The 24,693-nt window shown below is 30.5% G+C and overlaps 1 protein-coding gene across 1 annotated transcript in view; it reads right to left on the reverse strand.

Annotated features, from left to right (window-relative positions):
- LOC114335081 (fatty acid synthase-like) overlaps positions 1–24,693 on the reverse strand; it is a 265,424-nt gene that overhangs the window by 148,910 nt on the left and 91,821 nt on the right. The window contains exons 6-8 of the mRNA XM_028285236.2: positions 23,781–24,019; positions 12,418–12,701; positions 3,174–3,520 (exon numbers count right to left, since the gene is read on the reverse strand). Coding sequence (XP_028141037.2) covers positions 3,174–3,520; positions 12,418–12,701; positions 23,781–24,019 — 870 coding nt within the window. The remainder of the gene's footprint in view (positions 1–3,173; positions 3,521–12,417; positions 12,702–23,780; positions 24,020–24,693) is intronic.

The following is a 24,693-nucleotide window of genomic DNA, read 5'->3' on the forward strand; positions in this document are numbered from 1 at the left end:
TTTTAGTATACAGGGTTGGTCGAAACTCGGAATGAGTATTTTCTCTCTTGAGTTTTTTTAAATGGAACACCCTGTATTTTAGTATTGTAGTGAAATGATATTTATGGTCCTTTTTTATTTATTAAGCATTCCCTATACCTAACTGCTTTAATTTGTGCTTAATTGTTAATCGCACCAACAATCTTAACTACGTAAGTATTTTGATAGCTCAACCATTATTGGGAATTTTAACGATCAGTCTAGATTAATATGTATTTATTTCCGAAAAATTATTTGTGACTGAATATTTTCAAGGCCAACCTAATAAAATTTCACGTATTTTTTGTTGCAATTAATGTTTGCAATAAATTAAAGCAGTTAGGCATGGCATAGAGAATGCTTATAAAATAAAAAAGTACCATAAAATATAATTTCATTACAATACTAAAATACAGGGTGTTCCATTTAAGAAAACTCAGAAAATATTCATTCCGTGTTTTGACCAACCCTGTATACTAAAATTCAATATATAGCTATACTACTAATATTTAACAATAGTAGACTATATTAGAAATCATCTGAATGTAAATAGAGTTTTTGATGTCAAAGTACTATAATTCTGCAGGGTGTGAAATTTGCTACGAAATTAATAAAAATTCGTAATTATCTTTTAAACTACCCTGTATTATAATATAAAACCTCATATATTAAGAAAGGAGACATCGAGTAGAATCCAAAAAGGTAAAAGTATACAGGGTGTCCCATTTAAAAAAACGAAGTTATAAGCAACTTCCGGTATAACCGGAAGTAGAAAATAGATGAAAATATTTTCATTAAATAGATCACTCTTCAAGACCCCTTCATTCCAATTTTCATGATTCTGTTGCCTTTAGGTCTCGAGATATTTCTAATAGGCCCTTTATCTGCCTCACCCTATATATATTCAAAGTATCTAATACTTGTTGTAAGGACAGAAGCTACATGGATCGAAATTCTCTAGAATATAAGGAATTTAATAAGGCAATAAGAACAAGAATAAGACATGACATCAGGAACAACAATACCGAAAGAATTGAAAATATTATAGATATAAACAAGAGTATGAAAGTGTTAAAAACTCTAAATAGCAAAGGCCGACGACAAGTACATCAGATAATAAATAAAAGTGTATTTGTTATTAACGATAGAAACCAATTAGTAAGCATTGTTGAAGATTAATATAAAAAATTATACTGGTTCCCTGTAACAAAACCTGAAACCCAAAATATGGAACGATGAATACTAAATTTAGGATCTGAAATACTACCAGAAATTGCTAACGAGGAAGTTATAACTGTCTTAAAACATATGAAAAATGGAAATACTCCTGGAGATGACGAAATGATAAAGAAGATGATTATTGTACAGTTAGAGGTCAAACTATTTGGTAGGAAGTTAAAATCTTACTGAACAAGTGTCTCTTGGAGGTGCTATTCCAACCTCTTAGCAAAAATGCGCAGGTACTTTTATTTACTACAGAAGAAATGAGACAAACACACACTCGAAAATTACAGATCAATAAGCCTGTTACCACTTGCGTACAAACTGCTTACCAAAATAATTACCAACAGACTATCAAATAAATTCGATAGTTACCATTACCAACCTGTTGAACAACTGTGACCATTTGTGGATTACAATAAGGCATTCGCCATATTTCTTCCTCAGCAATTCACCATAATATGATGTGGTGAAAAGGTTAATTAGTTGATCCAATGAATAACACAAATTGTAAACTGGTGTACTAGTTACAATTTTCCTATAGACTTATTAAAAAATTGTGGTAAAATAATGATGGTGACAACTACGTGAAAAAATGTTATGGTATGCCTATCAGTACAATATATCACGCACCAACAATAGATCATATTTCCGGAGACCATATATTATGAAGTCAAAGATGATAACATTTTACAACAAGACGAAGGGAGGAGTCTTTAATCTGGACCACCTATATAATTTATATAATACTTCCAGAAATAATAGAATGTGAACTTTTACATTATTTTTTTCCATTTTGAACGTGGCAGGTTCAAAAAGACATTATATTAATAGACAAGGCGAAATCGGCGGGTTCGAAGGGAAAAAAATTCCCATGAGATTTTTTTGCATAATCACATTCGTGAGATATCCCAGAATAAGGTTCAAGAAGTCGCCCACGTGAAAAGTGGGCCAATTTTTTTTAACAATTTTTTTTTTAATCAAATTGCAAGAATTAATATTTTTTGCCCGAACAATTTTTTCTTTAATTTTTTGGACCATTTTGGACAAAAAAGGTATCTTATAATTTTTCTCTAAAGTTGATCGTTTTCGACTTCTAAGAAATTTAAAATTGAAAAAAACGAAAAATGGCGATTTTCAAGGCTTAATAACTCGGTTAAAGTTATTATTATGAAAGTCAATATATGACTAAATTAAAACTTAAAGCCCCCCTACAAGATCCTGAAGAAATTTTTTGTCATTATTTTATTACTAAGCTGTTATTTTTAAGTAATAATAATAAGCACCATGCACGTGTGCGGCCGCTGTAAATTCTGAGTGCGAGAGAGAAGCCATTCCAGCATCCATTTGCATCTTACTCGCAATCACATTTACAGCGGAGTCAATACGATCTAACAGCTCAATGTTATTAATTAAAAATAACAGGTTAGTAGTAAATTAATGACACAGATTTCTTCAGGATCATGTAGCGGCGACTTTAAACTTTGATTTAGTCACTTTCTGACTTTCATAATAATAATTTTTAATCGAGTTATTAAGTCTTAAAAATTGCCATTTTCGCGTTTTTCAAATTTTAAATTGCTTATAACTCGAAAAAGATCAACTTTAGAGAAAAAATATAAGAAAGCTTTTTTGTCCAGAATGGTCCAAAAACCCTAAAAAAATAGTCCGGGCCAAAAATATTGATTTTTGCAAATTGATTAAAAAAATTGTTAAAAAAAAATTGGCCCACTTTTCACGTGGGCGACTTCTTGAACCTTATTCTGGGATGTCTCACGAATGTGATTATGCAAAAATATCTCATGGGAATATTTTTCCCAACGAACCCGCCGTTTCCGCCTTGTCTATAATAGATTGAAATATATACAAATTTTGGATCCGGTTTTCTAAATGAAAATGAAAGATAACATATAAAATAAAAAATTTTTACTTACCTACTTCTCCTAGTGAATGACCTATGAAGTAATCAGGAACAATACCCAAATTAGCCAAAAGGTCTGTTAACGCAATACTTATAGATATAATTGCGGAAAAACAGTTTCCCAAATTCTCCAAAGCCGATGGTGAACCACTCATTATAACATCAATTAAGTCGACTCCGTATGGTTTTAATGCTTGAGCACAACGATTGATGGTAGTTCTGAATACTTCGATGTGCATTAAATCTTTTCCCATTCCGGGCCAATGTGCGCCCATTCCAGAATATACAAACCAAATGGGCCGCTTCTCCAACTTGTATTTTTTTATTTCCTGGATAGAATGATCGCCTAATACAGCATAACTGCAAAGTTAAATTGAAAATTGCTAACCTTGGACTTACTAAACATTTAAGATCCGATAGGATTTATTAGAAAATCAAATGTTAAATATGGCCTGACATGACCTGTTTTGTATACGGATCAGAGATAATATGGACAATGTGAAAAAGCATTAAGAACTTACTAGTTACATTTAGACAAAAGTTCTAAGATTTTTTTATACATTGTGATTGATTAGTAGGGTAATGCTCAATAGCTCCGCTATAGTAATATATAGCAATAAAAGTCAATAACAAAAACATTAACCACCTTTGAGCTTCACATTACAAAATTAGTTAGAATGTTACAGGGTGTTCGATAACACAGTGGCAGACCAAACGTTTGCTTTTTTAAATGGAACACCCTATATTTTATTTTAAATTCGAAATCCTGTTAACTTCTCCATTACAAAAATATAAAGGTTTGTTATGTTATTCAGGGTATTTACAAAGTTATACCCAATTTTATATGAAAATCGTAACAAGTTCAACTCCCTGTATAAATAAAAATAAGCAAAACAACAATGGTTTATTAATGCCATATTTTTTAACGTATTGTCAAAATTTTCAAGAATGGTCGATATTGCTAATTTTCTTTATATCAAATACAGGGTGAGTCAAAACGCAAGTACATTATTTTCTCAGTAATTTTAAATAGAACACCCTGTATTTTATATCACTATTTAAATGTACCATTACCGTACTTTAACTTTTAGATAACATTCCCTATGTCTAAATTTATTAGTTTTCGAGATATTTTCATTTTTCATTGGACCAGTAGCGTGGCCACCCAAATCACCAGAATGTAATAAACTGGACTGATTTTTTTGGGGTTACGTTAATAATGAAGTTTATAAAATACCTTCAACAACAAGGGATAAGATGAAAAATAGAATACACAGTGTATTTCGATGTGTTAATTTACAAATGCTCCGTAGAGTAAGTAGCTCATTCAATGATCGTTTTTAGGCGTACATAAATGTGTAAGGAGATAATTTTGAACACCTTATGTAATTAAATAATAAAAATATTTTATTAAAAGTAGCTTCTAATTTTTTCAACCATGTTTTTTTGCAAAGTGTATTACTGATAAATTATGTTTTGTTCTTTATTTGTTACATTGTTACATTTACATACAAAATTAGTGTTTAATTTTTTTCACAAAATATTGTATTTTGTGTTTGTGTGTTTTTTATGTAAAATTTATTACTAATTTTCTTTGTTTATTTGTTGCATTTACATAAAAAGATAGTTTTTAGTTGTTTCAAAAATGTTGCATGTAGTGGTTGTGTTTTTGTTTGTAAAATGTATTACTAATAAATTATTTTTATTTCCTTATTTGCTAGTGTTCCATTTATTACCGGATTGATAATCGGCAATCTTCAATTGTCATGGCTTACTTAAAACTTAAATAAATTTAAACACCTAAATAATTTGCTCTGAAAAATGAAAATATCTCGAAAATTAATAAATTTGGGCATAGGGAATGTTATATAAAAATTAAAGTAAGCTAATGTTACTTTTCAATAATGATATAAAATACAGAGTGTTCCATTTAACATTACTGAGAAAATAATGTACTAATATCGATAATTCTTAAAAATTTTGACAATAAATAAAAAAGTATGGCATTAATAAACCATTGCTGTTGTGCTTATTTTTATTTATACAGGGAGTTAAACTTGTTACGATTTTCATACAAAATTGGTTATAACTTTGTAAATACCCTGTATAACATTACAAACCTTTATATTTTTGTGATGCAGAAGTTAACAGGATTTCGAATATAAAATAAAATATAGGGTGTTCTATTTAAAAAAACATAAGTTAGGTCTGCCACTGTGTTATCGAAAACCCTGTAACATTCTAACTAATTTTTTAATGTGATGCTCAAAGGTGGCTAAAATTTTTGTTATTAACTTTTATTGCTATCTATTACTATAGCGGAGCTATTGAGCTTTACTCTTCTAATCAATCACCCTGTATACATATGGAGGAATAAGTAGCAAATAAATGCAAAAACCCATATTTCATCCAAAGCGATGGAGTAAAAGAAAGCTAGACAAAAATTACATAAAGCAAACATCGTAATTCAGCTAAGGAAACTGTGGATGAAAGAAATATAAAAGAAAAGTCTCTCCCAGAGATAAAAACTCCTTTTTTGTACAGAGATAAAAGTAAAAGGCAAGGAAACGAAAAAAGCTTACCTCAAGCACATGTCAACCTCAAACAAGACACAACAAACATACAAAGATTACAAGAGAATAAGAAATAAAACAAATTTGGAATTATAATTCTGGACCTCGGAGGTAAACTACACTATGTCATTTCGAGCAACTGTGTTTAGCCTGTATTTGTAACAAAGTTTAGTGCACTTAGTATGTTAATAAAAATCTGATATATCCAATAATTTATTGAAAGACAATATTACCATATTTTGTGATTAAGGCAGGTAAACAAAACGGTATATTGTGATTGCGCGCAGCGGTATATATCAGCAGCTCTAATACCCGAAAGTTAGGTTTGGACCGAAGGGTTAGGTCTTCCTCCTTTGAAAATTGTACTGTATAATATATATATATATATATATATATATATATATATATATATATATATATATATATATATATATATATATATAGTTTTATTGATGTTCTTGAACCATACTAATTATATATACTATATATTTGTTTTTCTTGGGTTTAGGTTCAGAGATTATGTTTTAAATTTGGAACTAGATTTTATTGTTCATTTACAATCAACGTTTCGGCAGAAACTCTTGCCTTTGTCAAGATTGATTTCTAAAAATTTTTACAAATGAAAAACAATACATTATTTTAGAACAATATTAAAACTTACCAAACACGTAAAACGACACACTAACGACGATGAACAGATACAAATTAAAAATTGAGTGTTGATATCTCATTGCTTACTGTGCTAGTTAATTACAGGAGCGTATCTTTAATGTAGTAAAAGGGATACAAAATGGAAATATGTTACTTTAAGAAATTTTTTAATGGTGTTATTTATTATTAATTAAATTAGATTAAAATAAATTCTATTCAGGTTGTCCGTGTCTTTCCAATCGTTGATTGAATTTTTGTTTCTTTTTATTTCTATTGATTCGTAAATCTCCCTCTTCTTTTTGTTCTTCTCGGTTTTTAAAATCTTTGTGCTTTCGAAGTCAAATGTATGCTTCTTCCCCTTCTCATGTTTTGTCAGTGCAGTTGTGTTGTTTTTGTCGTATTTGTGGGAACGAATTCTGGATTGAAGCAGTTGACTAGTCTGACGAATATAGACACCATCACAGTTTGTACAGGGTATCTCATAAACAACATGCGATTTTTTGAGTTTGGGAGTTTTTGTTTTTAGTTTGGTGAAATATTTATTTAAAAGGTTGTTGCCTTTATGAGCCACTGTTATGTTGTGTTGGGCTAGAAGATGCATTAGTTGTTCGGATAAACCTTTTATATATGGAAGAGTTGTATACGTAGTTTTGGTTCTACTACTTTTATTGTTGTTGGTGTTGTTATAAAATTTGTTTATTCTTGACTTAAATACCGATTCGATTAGATATTCGGGATATGCATTACTTAGGAGAGCATCTTTTGCTTTTTTTATTGCAGTTGGTCTGTATTCTGGATCTGTTAGTTTTATGGATCTATCAGCAAGGCCTATAATTACCGACTTTTCTCCCAGAAAAAGTCGGTAATTATAGGCCTTGCTGATAGATCCATAAAACTAACAGATCCAGAATACAGACCAACTGCAATAAAAAAAGCAAAAGATGCTCTCCTAAGTAATGCATATCCCGAACATCTAATCGAATCGGTATTTAAGTCAAGAATAAACAAATTTTATAACAACACCAACAACAATAAAAGTAGTAGAACCAAAACTACGTATACAACTCTTCCATATATAAAAGGTTTATCCGAACAACTAATGCATCTTCTAGCCCAACACAACATAACAGTGGCTCATAAAGGCAACAACCTTTTAAATAAATATTTCACCAAACTAAAAACAAAAACTCCCAAACTCAAAAAATCGCATGTTGTTTATGAGATACCCTGTACAAACTGTGATGGTGTCTATATTGGTCAGACTAGTCAACTGCTTCAATCCAGAATTCGTTCCCACAAATACGACAAAAACAACACAACTGCACTGACAAAACATGAGAAGGGGAAGAAGCATACATTTGACTTCGAAAGCACAAAGATTTTAAAAACCGAGAAGAACAAAAAGAAGAGGGAGATTTACGAATCAATAGAAATAAAAAGAAACAAAAATTCAATCAACGATAGGAAAGACACGGACAACCTGAATAGAATTTATTTTAATCTAATTTAATTAATAATAAATAACACCATTAAAAAATTTCTTAAAGTAACATATTTCCATTTTGTATCCCTTTTACTACATTAAAGATACGCTCCTGTAATTAACTAGCACAGTAAGCAATGAGATATCAACACTCAATTTTTAATTTGTATCTGTTCATCGTCGTTAGTGTGTCGTTTTACGTGTTTGGTAAGTTTTAATATTGTTCTAAAATAATGTATTGTTTTTCATTTGTAAAAATTTTTAGAAATCAATCTTGACAAAGGCAAGAGTTTCTGCCGAAACGTTGATTGTAAATGAACAATAAAATCTAGTTCCAAATTTAAAACATAATCTCTGAACCTAAACCCAAGAAAAACAAATATATATTATATATATATATATATATATATATATATATATATATATATATATATATATATATATATATATATATATATATATATATATATTACATTAATTTTTTAAATAATTATGTGCAATTAAATAGCTTACATTTACAAAAAAAAAATTAAAAATAAAGAAATATCCAGAATAGAATTTGTTAAAACTATATGTTATAAGGCATGTTCAAATTAAATGTCTACATATGTACATTATTTAATACAATAAATATTAATTATAAAAGAAACGCTATTTAGTTTTTTTTATCACAACTATTTCAATGTAGTATTCACTTGTTATTATCTTAATTTTTTTAAATTAGCAAAATTTCCGTTCAAAACGAATAAGAAGTAAATAAAACTTCCGTTTACTATAATTTACGACTTTGCGCGCAATCACAGCATACCTTTTTTAAAGACGTGCGCGCAATTGCACCATTGGCTTAGACACACTGTTGAGAACCCTGACCGCTGCGCGCAATTGCAATCTGCCCAAGGTATAGAACTGGACCATGATTTTTATGGTTTAAAAATAATATGGCGCTTGATAAAAGGTTAAAGAGCGAAGATGAAGGAATAAATAGACACGATACATATCGAAACGGGTGGATAGATTGACTAGGTATCTAAAGAAGTTATATGCAGAGGATCAACAAATAACGTTAAAACTACAAACACACGAAATTATCATAAACGAAGAAGCTCGCATAAGCAGGATGAAATACAAAAAACTCTTGAAAAAATAAAAAGCAGAAAAGCTGTAGATAAAGATGGGATACAAAATGAATTGTTAAAATATGGTGAAGCAGCAATGATGGATCAACTGACAAAATTAAATAACAAGATTATAAGACACAACAAAATACCAGAAGAATAGAGATCAAGCGAGCTAGTCCTATTAATAAAAAAATGCGATGAGAAACAACCAGAATACTACAGAGGTATCAATTTGCTAAATACTACCCTGAAACTTACAACTAAAACTTGATCTACTTGATGAAGGCACTTGACAGAGTAAGACTTTAAGTTATGTTATATAATACAGAGATTTCGATGGATATTATACAATTGAAAACATCGATCAAAATAATAAGATGGAAGTCAGAATAGATGGACTCGTAATAGATAGAGACAATGGAATAAGTTGAAGATTTACTAAGCCCTATGTATTCAATCTAAACATGGATGGTGTCATAAAGAGCGTCAATAAAGGAAGAAGATAAAGAAAGGGGAACAATGGAATAACATTTCTCTTGTAAAAGACGATGCAATATTAATAGACCAAAATGAAGGTAGCCTTTAAAGACTAGTTCACAAAATTAATAGCAAAAGAATTTATCAGGAACAAGTAATGAAAATTAAGTACTTAAGGATTACACTGTGCAGTTACGGAGACGTTTTAAAATAAGTAAGAGATCAAGTATAAGGCCCGGCGCAAATTGAACCTAAGCGAGACACAACCTGCGTCGGCGAACTGCGTAGACAGTATTGCGCATCCTACTATCAGTTCATGCGTTCGCAGGTCTCGCTTGGGAACGTTTGTCATCGGCGTACAGTTTTCTTGGGCCGTGGGACGCGTGCCTCACCGCCAGATGTTTATTTTTACGTGTTTTTGTTTGCGAGATGGAAGTATCTGAAATGAATACGGATGGTACCTAAGTACAATTTATTATGATAAATAAAAGTATTAGCATAGTCAACACCCCGAGTGAAAACTGCGTTGTCTTTGTCATTAAATTCTGATAACTTTTGGTAGACTAAATAAGCGGCGATACGAAATTAATAATCAAAGTTATGCGTTTACAAAATCACATTATTAGAAAAATAAGGTGAAAAATGATTCATGTTACTTAAAACCGTGATCGATAAAAATATCGTATTACCCTCAAATTCAACTTGTCGGCATATTGAATTTTTGTTTATTGGATCATTTTTGTTTATGCTTAAAAATTAAAAACGAAATATGCAGATAGTGTTATTTTTTATGACCGATCATTAGCGGAGGGATTATGAATTATGACCTGCAGTAAATGTAAATGATTGCGATCCTGCAGTAATTGTAAATTATTGTGATCCGAGCAGTAAATTGAGGAATATGAGTTATGGCCGAGCAGTAGGGGAGAGATTATTTTAAATATGTAGGTATTATATGCAGAAATAAAATACTTAGTGTAAGATATCTTTTTATGCACCCGCTTATGATCAAATTCGATGTTCTCGAAAGTCATACGACTACTAGGGACGTGTAAGAAATTTTTAAAACGTTACTAGCTAAAAGTACTGAAATACCGATTTTAAGTTGCCTACTCAATTCAGCACAAGGATCAGATACATCAGTATTTTGTAATCAGTATTAAATTTGTACTCAGTACCACTTAGAACCGGTATCAAAAGTAACCGTTACATGTCCGCACTGATTTTGCCCGTCTCTATTCGCCACGTCGATAACCAACGGTTGGGTTAGGTTGTGTTCAATATGCGGTGAGCTAGAAAAATAAATGCACGGGCCACCCGTCCCGCCGGCGCAGGTTGTGTCTCGCTTAGGATCAATTTGCGCCGGGCCTTAAGATGAAATTGACTAGCAGGGTGCCTTATTTATGTGGCATAACCGATGCAATAAGTGTGAGATGAAATCAAAAATCTGTAAGGCCAGTATTATACCAATAATGACAAATGCATCAGAAATAAGACCCAACACAGCCAAAACACAAAGAGTTTTGGAAACAGCAGAAATGGGATTACTCTAAAGAATTACAAGAAACACATTGAGGGGCCGAATAAAGTGTGACGAAATTAGAACAAAATGTATTGTTCAGGGTATAAACGAGTGGATAACAAATAAAAAAAATGAAAGGAACAATCACAGCAGGAGAATGGCGGACATAAGGGTCGCTGAAATAGCAAATGACAAATCAACAAGTAGTAGATAAAAAAATATTAGCAACTACACGAGAGATGGAGTGACAATCTTCTATAGATATAAAAACTCGCCAATAAGCAGGCAAAATTACTTATATAAAGAAAAAAAAAAGAATATTTTAACCGCTATAACCACTCAGAAAAAATTTGAATACAGTTAAACATAAAAGTCCTCTGGGTTATATCATAATTTTGTTCAAAATGCAGGATAATATAATTTTGGTGATAGAAGTTTACAAAAATTTTTAAAGGAAGTATTTTATAAATTTATAAACACTTCACCCACATAACTGAAATAATTTCTAAAATATTCTCGTTCATTCTGCGAAAATAATTAATAGGCATATTAGTCCTGTCGCCAGGGGGGATACAACGGCCTCCTTTATTGTAACCCATTATAATGAAAGTTTGGTTTTGACAACCTTTTTGTCAAAGAAATAATTTGTGTATTTTCACTCCTAAATAAAAATTGATAAAACTCTATTTTTTGTGACTTTTTTCCAAACGTACGGCCCTAGAAAAAAATATTGTACCTAACTCATGTGGAAAGTGTCTTCGCCGCACTCGACTGCTTGCCCGAACTCCGCTATCGCGTCGTTCGGGTCATCGGTAGTCTCATGCGTGAAAGTATCACTTTCCGCACTAGTTCGGAAAATAACTATTCTTATTGACAAACAAAGCTATAAACAAATAGTGTTTCCCGTCCTCAATGCATGCGTTTTGATGCATGTATGTAGAAATTGCCTATTTGTTGTAGCCGCGCCTACTTGTTAGATTTTAAATAAGAAATGCATTAAAAACATCACTCAAGCACTATGTGTTTATAGCTTAGTTTAACAATAAAAAAATTAATTTTTAGCAATGCAAATAATTAAATCCGATAGAATGTAACTTGAACTTTCAAATGCGGTAAGCAGAATTGCTATTTTATTTTTTAATCAAAAGTTATTCGGGTTCAAAAATTGCAATTTTTCGATTGTTTGCGTTTATTTCGAAAACTATGCATACTATGAAAAAACTTGTAAGAATATTTTTTGCTTAGAATGACCCAAAATATACAAAAAATGTTTTGTTTTGCGAAAAACCGCTGTTATGTAATTCGTGTTCTACGGGTCAAAATACATAAAAAAAACTCGGTTAAGTCCATCTGAATAAAGGAGGCCGTTGTACCCCCCTTGGCGACAGGACTATATTATTATATTACTTAAGTGATAGTTTGATGGATATTACCCTCTATAGTTATGCCCTTGAATATTTCTTTTGTGTATTTCATCCACTAAGCACAACAATTCTTCATCGCTGCGATTTTTATTTAGTTTAGCAAGATAATATTCAACTGCTTCATGTGTCGTTCCGGACACGTGAACCAAACGATACGGTTTTGGTGTGGCTACAGTCGATGTTGATTTATATGTTGTATGAGGCTTCAAAAGAATATGGGAATTGGCTCCACCAAATCCGAATGCATTTATACCAACTATTCCTTCTTTATATTGGGTATTGCTTGTTACCACCTAAAAATGCATATTCGGTTTACCACTAGTATCAAGTTTCTTTTTGATAAACCTTGGGTTTCATTTACATCTACTGCAGTTTTGTAAGAGTTGCAGTTTTGTAACTATAAACATCGATGGTAAAAATTATTTTACGAATTCAAAAATTTTGCAAATATACAGGGTGTTCTGAAACTCAGCTGACAAATGAAGACCGGAGATTCCTCAGATAATTTGAATAAAATTTTTAATCCAATTCACCTAGTCCGAAAATGCTTCGTATAGGAGCTAGGCTTCTTTGCAAATGACGCCTTGTAATTTTTTTTTATTTATCTCCAGAACGCCTCTATTTAGAAAATCGAAAGCTGGTACGACTATTTATCTTCCAAAGATAATTCAATTTCGTCAATTACGAATACCTACTACCGGTGATAGGTATATGTTTTGGGTAGGGTAACGGTTTTTTTATCGTATAACTTTTTTGTCTTTAACCTTTAAGCATTTTTGACTCTGGATTATTAAATTGTGTAGTATTGTAGTACTAAAAGGTACTCTAGCTTCAAGCCGCTACAATGCACCGTTTTCCAGAAAAATCGATTTGAAAATTTTTCATTTTTTGAATTTGAAAAAAAAATTCATAAAAAAACGGTGTATTTTACCGACAGCAAGAGTAACTTTTAGTGTTAGTCCAGAAAGCCACTGAGCATCCGCTAGGAAAAATATTCTAATTCGGATTTTTTGCACAATCTTACTCAAAAAGGACTCCTTTTAACAAATTTGCATGTTGCCAGGGCCAAAAGGTGGTCAAAAATTTTTTAAACGTTTTTTTTTTGTTTTTTTTCTAAACTTATTTTTTTTGCATGGAACAAAGTTTTTTTAGATTTTTTGGATCATTCCAAACAGAAAAGGTCTTTAGTGACTTTTCTCTAAAAATGATAATTTTTGACATACAAGCGATTAAAAATTGAAAAATTGCGAAATCGGTCATTTTTAAACCTCAAAAACTATGTGAAAAAGTTAAAATTTGAATGTTGCTAAAGTAAGTTGATATTCTTTAAACATCGATTCATGAAATCCCGAAGAGTTTTTTGCAGTACAATATTCAAAACTCCTTTGTTTTTTAATTGATAATCAAGCGTGCGCGACACTATTTTCCACCGACAGTATGGTGCAAATAAAAGGAATAAATTCGTTATTTCGTAAACCGGCGACTTTAAGGAAAAATACCGAAACAGGTCGATTTGTATTTTTAAGTTACAATATTATGGCATATATGATATACTAGTGACGTCATCCATCTGGTCGTGATGACGTAATCGATGATTTTTTTAAATGAGAATAGGGGTCGTGTGCTAGCTCATTTGAAAGGTTCTTCAATTCTCTATTTAGTAATATAAACACTTATATAATTATTTATACAGGGTGTCCTTCTAATTCTTTTTTGTCAAATAATTTAATTTAATAAAAATTTTTTGGACACCCTGTATAAATAATTATGTAAATGTTTACATTACTGAATAGAGAATTGAAGAACCTTTCAAATGAGCAACCACACGACCCCTATTCTGATTTAAAAAAATAATCGATTGCGTCATCACGCCCAGACGGATGACGTCACTAGTATACCATACATGCCACAATATCATAACTTAAAAATAAAAATCGATCTGTTTCGGGTTTTTTTCTTAAAGTAGCCGGTTTACGAAATAACGAATTTATTCCTTTCATTTGCACCATACTCTATACACATGCAACGGTGGAAAATAGTGTCGCGCACGCGAGATTAGAAATTAAAAACAAAGGAGTTTTGAATATTATATTGCAAAAAACTCTTCGGGATTTCATCAATCGATGTTTAAAGAATATTTACCTACCTTGGCAACATTCAAATTTTCAGTTTTTCACATAGTCTTTGAGTGTTAAAAATGGCCGATTTCGCAATTTTTCAATTTTTAATCGCTTATATGTCAAAAACTATCATTTTTAGTGAAAAATCACTAAAGACCTTTTCTGTTTGGAATGATCCAAAAAACCTAAAAAAACTTTGTTCCATGTTAAAAAAAAAATTTTAGGAAAAAAACAAAAAAAAACGTTTAAAAAATTTTTGACCACCTTTTAGTCCTGGCAACATGCAAATTTGTTAAAAGGAGTCCTTTTTGAGTAAGATTGTGCAAAAAATCCGAATTAGAATATTTTTCCTAGCGGATGCGCAGTGGCTTTCTGGACTATGTACTAAATTTGATCTACCGGGATTCACTTCGACACATTCGGAATAGGAAACATACAACACAAAAACTCCTACCTCACACTATTAACTGCTCAAAACAACTTAATCTTTTATTAAAAAAATAAAAATTATTAGAAATAGTGTGAGTGTATATTAATATCATAAAATTTTGTGGAGTTTCTTTCTACAAAATATTTTTATTTTGTACAATAAATAATTTTCTCATTTTTGTTATGAATACATTAAAACGGTGTAAATAAATAATTATTGACTGGCGAAAGGCTTATAGCCTAATAAAATTAAAAAAAGTCAAAATGTAAACTCGTACAGGTTAAAACAAATTTTATATCAAAGTTTAGGTGGGTACAAAAGATATTTTCAAGAAAGTATCCAAATCATACAAGGGGATCATTGTTTAAATAATTAAAAAGTGGTCATTTTTGCAAAGAAAATACTTTTTTAACTGCTGAGGTAATTCACTTATTAATGAAGGTCTATGGGATTCGTTTCTGCAAAGTTGAAGGGTAAATCTTTCACATAAGACTTACTATATTAAATTTGACCCCCTATTTATTTAAATAATTGTATATAAAACTTTAAAAACAAATTTGCAAAAAATTATTTTTAGCGATTTAGATAAGAACTATAAAATGTCTTGTTTTACAGATTAAGTTGCGCTATGTTACCAGTATTAAGCAAAAAAAATGGTCGGAAAATATTTAATATTTTTTGAGATATTGAATTTGATTTTTAAATGGTACTATATTTTCAATTGCAAAAACGAGGTTGTTGCCAAAGAAATATTCACCTGCTTAAGATCTCATTATTTTTATTTTTATGTATATTTTCAATAAATGTATTGATAAATTTAAATTTCAGTTAAACTCCCCCCTAAAATGGCATTTGAAAATTATTCAAATTTGTTTATAATTTGTTTTTTTAATAACGTCGCGGGGATTAAGTATTTTGAAATTCCGTTTCGATAATTGGATTCCTGGGAATTTTTTACTAATTAACAAAATTTTTTTGTCGTTTTTTCTTCTTCTTTTTTTTTCTTGTTGGTATATGACTACGGGCCCTTTTAGGGCTAAATTTTATTAAGAATATCGAATCTCTAAGTTGTAGATTGTAGACCTAAAAATATTAAGATTTAACTAAAATCTCTTAAATAAAATGTGGCTACTTCCTGAGTTACAGGGTGTTTTATTTAAAAATTTAAGAATTATTGTTGCCAAGTACTTTAAAACTATTTGACGTATCCCTCTCATACTTGGCAGAAAGTGTGGCTATTATACACCCTACTAAATTGTGATTAATAAACGTTTCTAGCTAGTTCCAGAGGCGTACGACAGGGGATGGTGAATGATTGACCCTTCCCAAATTCTACGCCACTGAGTGAATTACTATTTTAGCGAAATATTTCGATTCTCCAATACTTTGTATGTAAGTAGCTTTATTGGTATCGATAAAGTCATCAGTTTGAGAGATATTGGAAGTTTAAAATGAATGAATGAATGAATCAAAATAACTATGCCTTTTCATTTTTAACGTCCAATATCTCGAAAACTAATGACTTAAGCGTTACCAGTAAAGAGTATATTATTTACTAAGAAAGTATTGGAGAATCGAAAAATTTCGCTAAAATAGTAATTACTTCAGAGGCGTAGAATTTGGGAAGGGTTAACCATTAACTATCCCATGTCGTACGCCTCTGGTAGTAGCTAGAAACTTTTATTTATCACAATTTAGTAGACTGTATAGTACCCACACTTTCTGCCAAGTATGATAAGGATACGTCAAATAGTTTGAAAGTACTTGGTAAAAAAAATTTTAAATTTTTAAATAAAACACCCTGTAACTCAGTAAGTAGTCACATTTTATTTAAGTGATTTTAGACCAATCTTAATATTTTTAGGTATAGAATCTACAACTTAGAGATTCGACATTTTTAATGAAACTTAACCCTAAAAGGGCCCATAGTAATATAACTCAAAGAAAAAAAAAAGAAGAGGAAAAAAGACAAAAATATTTGTTAATTAGTGAAAAATTACCAGGAACCCAATTATCGAAACGGCATTTCAAAATATTTAATACCCGTGTCGTCATTAAAAAAACAAATTATAAACAAATTTGAATAATTTTCAAATGCCATTTTAGGGGAAAGTGTAATTAAAATTTAAATTTATCAATACATTTATCGAAAATATACATAAGAATAAAAATAATAAGATTTAATACAGGTGAATATTTCTTTGGCAACAACCGCGTTTTTGCGATTGAAAATAGAGTAACATTTGATAAACAAATTCCATATCTTAAAAAATATTAAATATTTTTGGACCAATTTTTTTTTGTTGATACTAATAACATAGCGCAACTTCTCCTATAAAATAAGATATATTATAGTGCTTATTTAAAACGCTAAAAATATTTTTTTGCAAATTTGTTTTTAAAGTTTTATGTATAATTATTTAAATAAATAGGGGGTCAAATTTAATTTAGTAAGTCTTATGTGACAGATTTATCCGTCAACTTTGCAGAAAATGTTACTATGGACCTTCATTGGTAATTGAATGACCTCGGCAGTTAAAAAAGTAATTTTTTTGCAAAAATTACCCCTTTTTAATTATTTAAACAATGATCCCCTTGTATGATTTGGATACTTTTTTGAAAATGTCTTTTGTACCCACCTAAACTTTGATATAAAATTTGTTTCAACCTGTACGAATTTACATTTTGATTTACATGTAGTGTAATTTTATTTTACTAGACTATTATGTTATTTTATGTGTGTTAACATTAATAATATTAGTTATAAAGCAGGTATGTTTGGTTGTGTAGTAATTTCCAGTCACGCCTAGCAACTGAAATTCCCAAAAAAGAAATAACTAACGTCACTAGACAGTTGCGTCTCAGAAAAACGAATTGACTTTACTAGATTATCTCATAATGTAATAATCTAGTGTCAAAAATGCTTAAAAATTAAAGACAAAACAGTTATGCGATAAAATAACCGTTGCTCTACCTAAAACGGATGCCTATGACCAGTACTTTGAATTTCTTCTTTAAATTGTGGCTTATTTCCCAATAAAATAGTAAATTGCATAAGATGCCACAAGGGAATAGCTTCAGAATAATTTCAAATTCAAAAAACAAAAAATTTTCCTAATCTATTTTTATAGAAAACGGTGTATCTACCGACTTAAAATAAGAGTACCTTTTAGTATCATAATAGCTCACAATTTAATAATCCAGTGTTAAAAATGCATAAATGTTAAAGACAAAAAATTTTGCGATAAAATAACTGTTGCCCAATCCAAAAGGGGCGCTTTTAACCGTTACTAGAAATTCGCAATTAATGGAATCGGTTTATCTCTGGAAGAAACTGGCTTACCAGTTTTTATTTTTTACATAGAAGCGTTCTGGAGGTATTTAAAAAAACTAATTAAAAGACGCCATCTTTAAAGAGCTCCATCTCCCTTAGGAAGCATTTTCGGACTAGGTGTAGGGGGTTAAATTTTCTTATAATAATTGTCTGAGTAATCTCCGGTTTTCGTTTGTCAGGATAGTTTCTAGACACCCTGTATAATACATTTGTATAATACATCTGCACTAGAGTGCAGTAATTTTGAATTCGTAAATATTTTTTGAATTTTGCTGCAAATGAAGTCCGTTTCTAAAAATTTGCGTTATTGGACCCAGTCTTCTAAACTATAATATAAAATTTGAGGGATTTCATATGCCTAAAAAAGGCTGAATTTAGACTATTACATTACAGATGATCTCAAGTCACGGAAAATGATACAAAGAAAAAACAGTGGATGAAATTTGTAGCTCAAGTTATGTAGCAGTTTTTAGTGTTTTATATCGTTTGTAAAATGAAAGTTGAAATTCAACGTTCTTTGGGCATATGTACTTCAAATTTCAAATGCTTCAAATATAGTTTTAAAACTCAAAACCGGAATATAATGTATAGGCTTTGAAGATTGTGCTCTAACAATGAAAATTTTATAGTGGTCAGTTAATGGAAATAAACGATTTTGTTGATCTCATGACAATCGCAAAAAATGGCAAAAATCGCACAACGTTTATTTATTTAGAAGATATCGAATTTATAAAAGATATTGAATTTTTACCGCCGAGTTGACACAAATTTTATTTAAAAAATTAATTTCGTGTAACTGACATTCAAAATTTCCGGTCGCTTCAAGCGTTATTTCTGAGAAAACGGTTCATTTTACACTAAAAAGTGCTAATTTTTGTCTACGAGGGTAGATTTTACGGTTAAGCCCGGGATAGGAGTGACCAATTTTTTTTCAAAATTCAGCTTGTTCGTATGATCTTTAGAGGTCAAATCTTTTGAAAATGTTATCAATAATTCTCGGCACGTGTAATGTATAAATGTTGTTCTGAAGCTATTTTCTTGTGGCATTTTTGTAGGGGTCGACAAGACAAGAATTCTTGTATTGATAACAACTTCCTGTCTTGTCTTGAGAAAAAATCAAGAAATGTAAAAAAATCTTGCCTTGACGTTTTCTTGATACCTTATATCTTGTCTTGACTCAAGAAATTTCAAGATCTTGAAATTTCTTGATTACCTGGTTCGGTGATTCCCCCGGCGACCTTTTTATTGCGTTGCGTGCTAACACGGCCTAATAGATCCCAGAATGACCTACAGAATCCAATACCAGTGCCGAAAAATATTTAAATGAGCCTAGGTCAGAATATGCTGAGGCTAAGAATATACTTGATTGGTATAGAAGACACGAAAATGTCTACCCGTAATTATCGAAAATGGCCAAGGATTTTCTCGGAACGCTAGCAACATCTGTACCTGCGGAAAAGCTAATTTCAAGAACAGCTTTTTTTTCAAAGTCAAGAAATCGGCTAGACGTTGACTCCATAAGAAGTATTATCTACCTTAATTTATGGCTTATCAATTCAGATTAAAAAATTTATGTTACATTTACATGATTTACATTTTTTTAATCGTTTTAACAAAAAAAGTATTCAATACACTAAAGTACGTTATTTTATGTTAAAATATGTTATATTTTTCACAAATAAATACATTTTAGAGTTTTCATTATTATCTAGTCAAGATATTTCAAGATTTCTTGATTTCTTGACAAGAATCTTGGTAGGTATTGACATAAAATTTCTTGTCTTGTCTTGAAATCCAAAATTACTTCTTGTCTTGATCTTGTCTTGAAATCAAGACAAGATCAAGACAAGATCTTGAAATTTTCAATAATTTGGCGACCACTACATTTTTGCAGTTAATTAACTAGTTTTTATGGAAAATAAGCCACAATTTTATTAAATAAATGATTTTATTAACGTTTCGACGCCCAAATCGGGTGTCGTTGTCAAAATACAAAAAATATTAATGAATTAAACAAAAATGTTGTTGCTTAGTAAAAGAACTCTTCTAATAATTTATTTAATCTGAATCATTTATATCGGCAATTCAGATATATATTATATATTTTAAAGTAGAAGACTTTAAAATGATATTACCAATATTTATGAGTTGCGTTTCTGGGACGACTTTACTGAAAGATAGTTCATTCGATTACATGAAATCAATCTCAACTCAAGAATATCCGTCACACAAAAATCATAACATGTGATCTGTCTTTAAAAAGACAACCACATGCAATGGTGACAGTAAAATTCTCGCGTTAGAGATTCCATAGTAAATCACGAGGAAAAACCAGGAAAAAAAGACCTTGTGATACTATCCCGACATGGTAAGTATTAGGTCTTACTTTAGTTTACTCTCAAAACTAATACCAAATTCTGACCTTAACATATACATGGTAATTTTAAAAAGGGAGTCATTAAATCTTTATTTGATAGAGCCAAAATTACTTGTTCTTACGAATATTCATTCTTAGAAGAAAAACAATTGTTAACATCTGTTTTATTAAAAAATTATTATCCTTTATCGTTTATAAATAAGGAATTATGAATATTGGATCGAATGGAACAGAACAACTTAGAACGGGATCCTATAGCATTCACAAGAAATAATACGGGGAAAATATTAATACCATATATAAAAGGACTATCCGAGAAACTTAAAACAATAGGAAATAAATTCAACATTTCAACAACATTTAAAACAACAAACAGGTTGAGATCTATTTTATCTAAAACTAAACTTAACAGTGAACAAGAAAGAACAAAGAATTGTATTTATAAAATACCTTGTGAATGCGAACAATTTTATTTAGGTGAAACATCAAGACCATTAAACGTTAGAATAAGTGAACATCAGTCTTATATTAAAATAGAGAATTTGATAGATCTCAAATATGTCAACATGCATGCGATAATGAACATAGAATGCAGTGGAGACATTCAAGTATAGTCCTGAAAGAGACAGATAGTAAAAAGGGAAAAATCAAAGAAGCGGCTTTAATTATGCTAAATGAAACCAATTGTATCGCAAATTCCTCGGTAGAATGCAGTAGGATGTGGTTACCCATATCAAAAGAGGAAGTCAATAAAAAGAAAATACCACGATTAGTAAGTCAATAACTTATCGAGTTAGTACATATTTTATATTTTAGTATTATTTATATATCTATGTATTATTAATATTATTTATAATTTAAAATTACCATGTACATGTTAAGGTCAGAATTTGGTATTAGTTTTGAGAGTAAACTAAAGTAAGACCTAATACTTACGATGTCGGGATAGTACCACGAGGTTTTTTTCTGGTTTTCCCTCGTGATTTACTATGGAATCTCTAACGCGAGAATTTTACTGTCACTATTGCACGTGGTTGTCTTTTTAAAGACCGATTACAGGTTATGATTTTTTTTGTGAGGGGTATTCTTGAGTTGGGGTTAATTTCATGTAATCAAATGAACTATCTTTCAGTAAAGTCGTCCCAGGAACGCAACTTATAAATATTGGCAATATCATTTTAAAGTCTTCTACTTTAAAATGTATAATATATGTCTGAATTGCCGATATAAATGAGTCAGATTAAATAAATTATTAGAAGAATTTTTTTACTAGAATTTTACTAGAATCTACTAGAAGATTTTTTTTAATTCATTAATATTTTTTGAATTTTGACAACGACACCCGATTTGGGCGTCGAAACGTTAATAAAATCATTGAAGACACAAGTGCGTAAAGGGTCTATGTGACATTTGCAAGTTATTAAGAATAATGAAGTTAAAGTTTTTATACTAGAACTTTTTTACTATAAGATCTAAATAGACTAAATTTATAGGATATGTAGTCCTACAGCTTATATATTTATTAGCACTATTAAAAAACTTAAAAAAAATATTTATTATATATTTTTTATATATAAAAAGTGTACATAGATCCTTTATGCACTAACATTTTACAATTTACTGTGTACATAAATCCTTTATACTCTAGTAACTTAGAAAATATTAATTTTAAAGCGTGTTTGGCTTGCTTGAAAGATTTTTAGGTTCGAACAACTTACTTTTAACATAAAAAACATGTTTTGAAAAATTTGTCACATACACCCTTCATGCACTTGTGTCTTCCATTTATTTAATAAAATTGTGGCTTATTTCCCTTAAAAACTAGTTAATGTATTATATTTTTGCAAAATTGTGGAATGCTTTATTCGTAAAAATAATTTTAACATTTTGTTTTGAATACAGATATCCGTCCTCTACAAATAGTTTCCTATGACTTTTGATATAAAATAATTAGGGAAGCATGAATTCAACAGTTTAGAACTTACCACTGAGTTTCCTGTAGCCAGTTTGACGATTCGCCACCCGGTATATTTTAAGTACAGTCGAACCCGCTTATTGGAATAGCCTTTGTGCAAGGCAAAAATATTCTTATAACCGGGATATTCTAATAACCGATCATTGGTGGCTAGTCGAAATAAGTGTTACCGAATATACGTAATATTATTTACATACTATGCCAATGTGTAGTTTTACATACTATGCCAATATGTAGTTTTATTACATACTATGCCAATATGTATATCATATATATGTACCTACATAATCAGTGTATGTAAATGGTTTTAGGTCTTTTTACGTCAATAATACAGTAGTGTAACTAGTACTTATCTATGTATGTGTTAAATACCAAATTACATTACATGTATGTGAATGAATACATTAGGGAATTAATATGAAATGTATGCAATATGTAGATATGTAAATATTTTCTTATTAAAATGCATATATAACAAAATTACTTTTTTTTTCTTGAGAAATTATTGGTAATTATAGCTTTTTCGTTGTTAATCCGTGTGGTCATCCTTAATCCATTGGTTGAATAGAAGTTTTATTGGCGTCAAGAAATGGATTGTTACATTCTTGTTCTTTTCTCTTCTTTTCGAATTTAACAAAGCCATAATTTACATTTTGCAAACAGGTAGGTACTCTCTGAGTGAATTATAAATAAACTGCTTCTAACAATTATTTTATAACAGGCAACAGTGCCTTTGTGTAGACAAATAAAAATTATTTTATGACCCATGCATTTGTCGGCCATGCTAAAGATCGAATTGGTATTCGTAACAAAGTAATAAATATTTATTACCCTAATAATATCTAATCCAGCACTACAGGCGGTTGACGACAAACCATAATACCAAACATAATTTAAATTTTTCGTAAATTCTAAAAAAAATATTCTTTGACCTGCAAAATATGCTAATAAGCGGTATTATCTAGTTAGATCCTATTCCAATAAACAGATAAATTTATTAAGGAGTAAATGGAAATGTTTCGGGAACTTGAATTTATATTCCATAAACCGGGATTCTAATAAGCGGGTTCGACTGTAATTATGAGTCAAGAAAAAGCAGTTTAATAAGTACTAAATATTTGTTAAAATGGATATACCTTTAATCGTTTCTCTTTCAAGCCTGGCAATGTCTCATCAATGGGATCATAATGAAGGTTAGCTGGTATGATTCCAGATTCCATAGCTATTATTACCTTAGTTATACCTGCCAAACCAGCAGTTGGTTCGCCATGTCCCATATTGGACTTGACGCTTCCAATCAGAAGCGGCTCTTTTCGGTTCTTACCAAACATGTTAACTAGCGATTGACATTCTACAATATCACCAACTTTGCTGCCTGAAAAAGGAAAATATTTACGATATCCTAAAAATCTAGATTTAAATTTTTAGAAAGTAAAAATCCTTACAATATGGTATAAAGAATTTGCATCTGATATAAATGTTAAATACCTAACTACAGGGTCTTTGGTAACGAATGGGCCATAGCTTAACCCTAGATTCCTGAGGTTAAAATAGGCTGATTCAAGCTAACTTACTTTAGTACGAAAGTTGATAATAACCGAAATACAGGGTGTCAAATTTAAACATTTATTTTATTTATTTTTAATATTTCCTGACAGGGATGGGACAACAACACGAAATTTGGTAAGTGGTGGTATTTTGGAACTAGAAACCTAAATTTCTCACCAGGCCCGGACTGGGCCGCCGTTCATATTCCATTCTTCTTGCTTGCTTTCGTTCATATTCCATTAAAAATTTAAACGCTGAATTTTTTTTTATAACTTTACACAAAGATTCGTTGAAGCAAACATCAATTGAGCATAGTGTGGTTGCAAAATACAACTGGTATCAGGTATCAGATAATCAAAGTCTAGCACACATAGCTCGAAAATGGCATCCAGTGTTTTGTGTTAATAGCTTAGATGCGACGCGCGGCGCCTTCGAAGACCTTCGGGCGCCTTTTGCCTTACTTTACTACATTATACATACAGGATTGTTGCGCTCCAGAAT

Source organism: Diabrotica virgifera, chromosome 6, assembly GCF_917563875.1.
Source record: "Diabrotica virgifera virgifera chromosome 6, PGI_DIABVI_V3a".
Classification (NCBI taxonomy): Eukaryota; Metazoa; Arthropoda; class Insecta; order Coleoptera; family Chrysomelidae; genus Diabrotica; species Diabrotica virgifera.